General features: G+C 40.4%; 1 protein-coding gene across 1 annotated transcript; it reads left to right on the forward strand.

Moving 5' to 3' along the window:
- Positions 1-234: 234 nt before the first annotated feature.
- LOC118920022 (olfactory receptor 2T29-like) lies at positions 235-1,544 on the forward strand. Its single transcript, XM_036900443.2, has one exon. It carries the CDS (start codon positions 235-237, stop codon positions 1,195-1,197), a length of 963 nt encoding a protein of 320 aa, XP_036756338.1. The 3' UTR covers positions 1,198-1,544.
- The last annotated feature ends 6,627 nt before the right edge of the window (positions 1,545-8,171 follow it).

Here is an 8,171-nt window from a genome sequence, read left to right on the forward strand (position 1 = left end):
ACAATTTTGCATTATTAATCGTCTGGCATATTCATAGAATTAAAGTTAACATGTAACCCCTAAATTTCCAGGACCATGGGGTTTCCTCCACTTAGCATGACAGGGTTGATGCACACACACACATACAAACATACAAATACACCAATGCACACACACACACACTAAATAGTCATTCAGCAGGTGGCATCTCATGAGTGATTCATTACTTCTCTCCTTGGAGGGCCAGGTGAAATCATGGAGGACACCACCTGGAAGGCCAACCACTCAGGAAGGTCAGAGTTCATCCTGGTGGGAATCTTCAGTCAGTCCAAACACCCAGCTCTCCTTTGTGTGGTCATTTTTGTGGTTTTCCTGATGGCCTTGTCTGGAAACACCATCCTGATCCTTCTCATATACTCTAATGTCCGCCTCCACACCCCCATGTACTTTTTCATCAGCCAGTTGTCTCTCATGGACGTGACGTACATTTCTGTCACTGTGCCTAAGATGCTCATGGACCGGGTCACAGGTGTGAACACGATCTCAGCCCCCGGATGTGGGATGCAGATGTTCCTCTATTTGACACTGGCAGGTTCAGAATGTTTCCTCCTGGCCTCCATGGCCTATGACCGCTATGCAGCCATCTGCCATCCTCTCCGTTACCCTGTCCTCATGAACCACAGGGTGTGTGTCCTCCTGGCATCTGGCTGCTGGCTCCTGGGATCAGTGGATGGCTTCTTGTTCACTCCCATCACCATGACCTTTCCCTTCTGTGGATCCTGGGAGATCCATCATTTCTTCTGTGAATTTCCTGCTGTATTGACGCTCTCCTGCTCAGACACCTCCATGTATGAGACATTCATGTACCTCTGCTGTGTCCTCATGCTGCTCATCCCTGTGACTGTCATTTCAGGATCTTACTATTTTATCCTCCTTACCATCCACAAGATGAACTCAGCAAAAGGCCAGAAGAAGGCCTTTGCCACCTGCTCCTCCCACATGACTGTGGTCACCCTCTTCTATGGGGCTGCCATGTACAATTACATGCTCCCCAGCTCCTACCACACCCCTGAGAAGGACATGGTGGTGTCTGTCTTTTACACCATACTCACTCCTGTGCTAAACCCTTTGATCTACAGTCTAAGAAATAAGGATATTATGGTGGCTCTGAAGAAAATGTTGAATGTGGGACCTGTCTTTCAAGAAACCATGAAGTAGGAATGTTTGATATTAATGTGCTAAGTATTCTGTCTACACATCATAAGTTTAGAAACTTATAGCAGAATTATTATTTAGACTTTTATAATTTTCACACGTCTTTTTAGAATTGTTTCCATATAGTAGAAAACTCTACAATTTATAACACTTCTCTATTCAAAATGGATTATACAATCCTTATTTGTGTTACATTTACTGTGTTGATAACTGCACTAACTGTAGAAGAATATCCATATTAGAAATATATGACAAAAATATTTAGAGGAAAAATATGAGAAACTACGATATTGAATTAATGATAGAGAGGGGATGAGAGAGAGGGAAGTGATAAAGCAAAAAAGGTAGAATGTTAATAACTGGAGAGTCTTGGTAAAGAGCATGTGGGTATTGTCTGTACCACTCATATTCATTCTACTTTACCATAAATGTAAAATTGTTCCATATAAATGGTTACAATTTCAATCCTCCCTCCTTTTTTTGTGTTTTTATTGTTTCCCATTCTTATGTCTGCATTCTGTTTGGTGGCAGTGTATGTGATATACTATCTTCTAAAAATTCTCCTTTGAACATGCTCCAGTATTACCAAGACTGTCACCTGCATACTTTTATTTTGTCTGCCTCATCCCACATTTTCCGACAAAGACATCAAGTGGTGATTAATATTCCCCAGCAAGCAGATATTTTAGGGCCATGCGAAAACTATAAGCTCATAGTTGGAATATGAATTGGTGAAGGCCCCTTGCATGAGGCGACATCAGAGTTAAGTTTTGAAGTATATAATATTTACACAAAGGAAGAAAGCAAATAGTCAAACTCATTTATTGAATCAATTACACAATATATATATGTCTTATGTCATATTAATATCCAAAAATCTCAGTGTTAAACGGTGACTAGATGTTACCACAGTGGAGTGTAGGAGGCTGGATCGTGGAGAACTTGCTCAGAGACAAGATACCCCAGAAAAGCATGAGCAGCAGACATACAGGTATCCAAGCAGGAAAAGGAAATATTCCAGTGGCCCTTCCTTTCATGCTTTATATTATAGACTCGTTTCTTAGCCTTCTGTGATCTAGAAGTTTACAAACAGTTTTGAAAAGACCAGAATAACTCTTTAGTAATGTTAAACAGATAGCAATCAATTGGAGAAGTGAACAGTGGAGGTCAGGGGAGCAGGTGAGTATGGACGGGGAGCTGAACGGTGTTGGTCTATGTGCACCTGGACACCCTGAGCACCAGGAAGGCCTGTGTGGAAGATTATTTGGAGTGTGTGGGGCCTTGGACCTGCTTCACAAAGCCACAGACATGGTTGCACACTGACCATGATTAGTTGATGACTGTAAACTATGGATCTGAAGTGTTTGGGGAGACAATGTGGAGCAATTTCCAATATTTTTGTCACAGTAAAATAGAACTAATAAAATATGCATTCTTCTAATCTAAGTAATTGAAAAGCACATGTATCACTTCTCAACTTGGCAGACCATAAAGATACAGATATTAATGGTTCCACTTACAACACACAAAATACAGGGAAAATAATGAACAAAATTAAACAAAATGTTGTGTGCTACCATGTTCTTCAAAAAGGGGGATTACAGGTCGGCATAAGGTGAAGGGCATAAAGAGGTACCATCTTGAAGTCAGAAGAACAAATTAGTCAAAGGGATGGAAAGATAATATAGGGAACACAGCAAGTATCATTGTGATATCTTTGTATGGTGACAAATGTTAATTACTGTTATTGTGGTGAGCACTTTGTACATAATAATCAAATCTGAATGTTGTACATCTAAAACCAATATAATATTTTATATCAACTACATTTTAATAAAATAAATAAAAAATATGACACAGGCAGTAACTCTTGGGCATCAGCCTTAGCATTTTTTTCCCCTGGATATGTCTCCTTAGTACAACAGAAAATAAAGCAAAAATAAACATTTGGACTATGTCAAACTGAAAACTTTGACAGTGAAGGATAGCATAAACTAAATGAGAAGGCAGCCTACAGAATGAGAGACTATATTTGTAAATTATATGTGTGATAAGAGGTAAATATCCGATACATATAAAGAACTTATACAACTCAACACCAAAAGGAATAATCCAATTAAATATGAGCACAATGTCCAAATAGGCATTTTTCCAAAGACATAGGGATGACCAACACACACAAAAGAATGCTCAGCATAACTAATCATCAGGTGACAGAAACCAATAACACAATTAGAAATCACATCACACCAGTCAAAATGGGAATAACATGTGATGGTGAGGATGTGGAGAAAGAACCCTCATGAGGTGTTCCTGAGAATATAAATTTGTGCGGCCACTATGGGGAAGGGTATGGAATTTCTTCAAACAACTGAAAATAATAATCCATATGATTCAGTAATTCCACTTCTGAGTATTTATGTAAAGAAAATAAAAACACTAATTTAAAAGTATGCATTCATTCCTACATTTATTACATAATTAGAAACAATAGCCAAGATATAGAAGAAACCTGTGTTCACCAGTATATAATACTGACTAATAAGATGGATACAGTATATATAAATAATGGAATATTAATCAGACATAAGATATAATGAAATCTTGCCATTTATGACAATATGTATAACCAAAATGGTATGTTAAATGAAAATTAAGAATGCTAACAGAAAAAGACAAATATCATTTGATTTCACTTATATGTGGAATCTAGAAAACAGAATAAAATGACCACAGAAACAAAAACAAAAACAAAAACAGACTCATAAATACAGAGAACAAGCTGGTGGTTGCCAGAAGGGAGCAGGTAGGGGTTTTGGTGAAATAGGTAAACAGGGTAAAGAGGCACAAGCTTCTACTTATAAAATAAATAAGTCATGGTGACAAAAATACATGATAGGGAATATAGTCAGTAATGTTTTATTAACGGTGTAAGTGACATCGTAACTGAATGTATAGTGGTGAGCATTTCATATCTTCAATTCACTGTTCTGTACACATGGAGCTTATATAATATTTTATGTCATCTATAATTCAGTGAAAATAATAAATAAATAGGTAGGTATTATTAAATAAATAAACAAAATTCCCCATTAACAACATAATGGTGCCATTGTATTATCTTGATAAATATTACTCAAAAATGAATATTTTTATACAGGTATCTTTCTTCACATATATGATTACGTTTTTAGGACAGATTTCCAGTGGGGTATTACAGACTCAAAAGATCAATTACTTTATAATTTTTTATACAAATTGTTAATTTGCATGCTAAACAACACTAGCTAATTTAGACCCACCGTCTGAGAAGGAAGAGCTGCAGCTGCTCACATTCTGACTGTGCTGCAGAGTCTCTGTTCTCCCCCTCACGCATTTCTGCTCCTCCATGTCTGCTCTGTGGCCAGAGGGGGCGACTTGTCCCTCCGCCTTCTGGATGGTTTGGCCGGTGAGAGACCCCAGCAGCAGACTGGAGGGCAGGAGCAGACTGAGGTCTGGGTATTTCCTCCCTCAGCACCATCTCGGCCACAGTTGGCTGAGTTCCTCCACCTGGGGACCAGGTGTCACCAATGGTCATCCCCCCTTTCAGCTTCAGCTGCCATGGGTCCTGCAAACCAATGCTCCTCCTGCTGCCCCTCGGGACCAAGGCTGCAGAGAGCACCCCTTTGATGGTGCCATTGGCTCATTCTACATCTTTGATGAAATTCTTACCCCACCCACCTCTGTTTAACCTTCATCTAATCATTTAATACTGGCTACACTTTGCAGATACTCTGTACTCTTTGTGTATCCCTTGACTGACTTTGGGGGTGGTTGATTTGACTTTGCATCTGCTTAGTAATTAATTGGTCTACTTTCTTTACTATTGTTTTATTTCTTTTGGTGATAGCTATTTAGCTTTAGGAACACTTCTATCTATTTCAATCCCTCTAAAATACACTGTAGAGATGGTCTGTGGGAGGTAAATTCTCTCAGCTTTTGCTTATCTGGAAATGTTTTAATCTGTCCTTCAAATTTAAATGATAATCTTGCTGAGTAGAGTGTTCTTGGTTTGAGACCCTTCTGCTTCATTGCATTAAATATATCATGTCACTCTATCCTGGCCTGTAAGGTTTCTGTTGAGAAGTCTGATGATAGCCTGATGGGTTTTCCTTTGTATGTGTTCTTTTTCTCTCTCTGACTGTTTTTAATACTCTGTCCTTATCCTTGATCTTTGCCATTTTAATTATTATATGTCTTGGTGTTGTCTTCCTTGGGTCCCTGTGTTGGGAGATCTGTGCACCTCCATGGCCTTAGAGACTATCTCCTTCCCCAGGTTGGGGAAGTTTTCAGCAATTACCTCCTCAAAGATACTTTCTATCCCTTTCTCTCTCTTCTTCTTCTTCTTGTACCCCTAATGCAACTATTATTCCATTTGGATTGGTTACACAGTTCTCTCAATATTCTTTCATTCCTAGATATTCTTTTTCTCTCTGTGCCTCAGCGTCTTTGTATTCCTGTTCTCTAATTTCCATTTCATTTACTGTCCTCTCTACTTCATCTAGTCTGCTGTTAAATCCCTCCATTGTACGTTTCATTTCAGATACTGTATTCTTGAACATTTGTATCTCATTCCTAAATTCCCCCCTGAGTTCTTGAATATTTTTCTGTAGCGCCATGAGCATGTTTGTGATCTTTATTTTGAAATCTCTTTCAGGAAGATTGATGAGTTCAGTTTCACTTGGCCCTCTTTCTGATGTTTGGGGAATTTGGGGTTGAACCAGGTTTCTTTGATGTTTCATATTTGTAGGTGTTGCCCTCTAGTGCCCCAAAGCTCTACTCTTTGGAGCTGCTCAGCCCCTGGAGAAATGGTGGGGGTCACAGGGGAGCAGCTCTGGTACCTGTCGGGAGGAAAGAGGACTTTCCTTCTTCCTGGCTGCAGTGCCTGTCTCCATTGCTACGGCCAGTGGGCAGAGCACACAGGGAGAAGCCTCTATGCTTTGCACCTGTAGCTGCTGTAGGCGGGACTGGCCTGGTGCAATGGTGGGAACAGCTGCTTTGTGAGCTGGTGTCACACATGATGAATGTGCAGCAGAATGCGTATCATGGTGTGGGGCCTCGAATCTGGGCAGCCAGCCAGGGGGGTGGAGCACCTGAAGCTCCTGAAAGTTCCCAACCTGCTGGGCAGAGCACTCCAGGACAATTTTGTCCACCTCTCCTTCCTCCTGAGTAGTAAGCTCTGTGAAATCCTTGCCCCTTTAGCAGCCGTCTTGCTGTTAGGAAGTCTCTCAGACTGCCCACCTTTCTTTTTTCCCAGAGTGGCCAGATGTGGATCCCTGTTTTCCACAAGTGGCTGAAATCCCAATCTTTCCAAGTATTCTGCCTGTCTTAGCTTTCCAACCCCACTAATCTCCAGGACACCATGTAATGTAGGTTTGTGCTCCAAGGGAAGATCTCCAGTGCTGGGCATTCAGCAATCCTAGGCCTCCACTCTCTCCCTGCTCCATTTCTCTTCCTCCTGCTGGTGAGCTGGGATGGAGGAAGGGCTTGGGTCCCTCCAGATTACAGCTTTGGTATGTTACCCTTTTCCTTGAGTTCTTCTGGTCTCTCCAGGTGTAGACAGTCTGCCACAGCCTTCCTTCCTGTTGCTCTTTCAGGATTTGATGTGTTTTCTATATTTTCATGTTATATGTAGTTTTGGGAGGAGGTTTCTATCTCACCTCTCACACTGCCATCTGTAATCCTGTCTTTTGCTCTCTTTTTATATAACTTTTCCAGTGATTATTTTATTTTCACATGTTTTTTGTCATTAAATTGTGCCATTTCATTTCAGCTTATAGAAGTCCCTTTCATGTTTCTTGTAAGTCTGGTTTAGTTCATCTGGTGATGAAGTCCTTGAGGTTCTGCTTGTTGGAAACCTCTCATCTCTCCGTCTGCTCTGAGTGACGGCTGTGCTGGGTGGAGCACAGTCGGCTGGGGGACTTCTCCTGTCATGCTTTGAATACGTCGTCCTGCTGCTTTAAGTGCTGATAAATTCTTAATGAAAAGTCTGCTGATAGCCTTATGGTGCTTCCTTTACACGTAAGAAGTGGCTTATTTATTGCTGTTTCTAAGATCCTCTCTTTAATTTTTACTTTTTCACATTTTAATAAGAGTGTGACTGTGTGCGGGGACCTTGGTGTCATCTTACTTGAAGCTCTTTTGGTTTCCTGGACCCAGATGTCTGTTTCCTTTCTTAGATTAGGAAAATTTTCTTCCATTATTTCTTCCAATAACTTTTATTCTCCCTTTTTTCTCTTTTCCTTGCAGAACCCCTGTAATTTGAAGGTTATTCCATTTGATGTTTGCCATGGGTCCCTTTATAGTATCTTCACTTTTCAAATACTTTTTACATTTTCTGCTCTTTTTGGTTAAGTTCCACTGTTTTGTCTTCCAGATCACTGATCTGTTCTTCTGCTTCATCCTGTCTCCCACTGAAACCCTCATTTATTATTCAGTTCAATTATAATATTCTTCAGCTCCATGACTTGTTTGGTACTTACAGGTATTTTCTATCTTTCTTAAGTTCTCAATATGATCATCCATTCCTTTCCTAGGTTCAGTGGACATATTTATGTTCATTACTCTGAACTCCTTGTCACATAGATTACTTACTATACTTCATTAAATCTTCTTCAGAGGTTTTGTCTTTTTCTTTACTTGGAACACATCCCCCTGCCTCATTATTTTGCTTGATTAGGTTCTTACTATGTAATAAGCAAATAAGCAACCTCTTTGTATCATAGGAGTTGTATAATAAATTATCCATGGGGTCCAGAAGTGCATTCCACCTGACCAATAAATCCAGGCCCTGCAGGGGCCTCCCCGTGTGGGTCCACGGTTTATGTGGCTGCTGTGTGAGGAAGGAAGCACACCCAGCAGGAGCATGACTGGGGCCCAGGGGCTGGGCACTCACTGGGCTGTAGTTGTGGAGCTGTGGTGTGTGTAGGACAGTGTGT

This window comes from Manis pentadactyla, chromosome 13, assembly GCF_030020395.1.
Source record: "Manis pentadactyla isolate mManPen7 chromosome 13, mManPen7.hap1, whole genome shotgun sequence".
Classification (NCBI taxonomy): Eukaryota; Metazoa; Chordata; class Mammalia; order Pholidota; family Manidae; genus Manis; species Manis pentadactyla.

What these genes read in the sequence shown, in the direction of transcription:
- LOC118920022 (XM_036900443.2), top strand. Translation starts at nt 235, where the DNA reads ATGGAGGACACCACCTGGAAGGCCAACCACTCAGGAAGGTCAGAGTTC.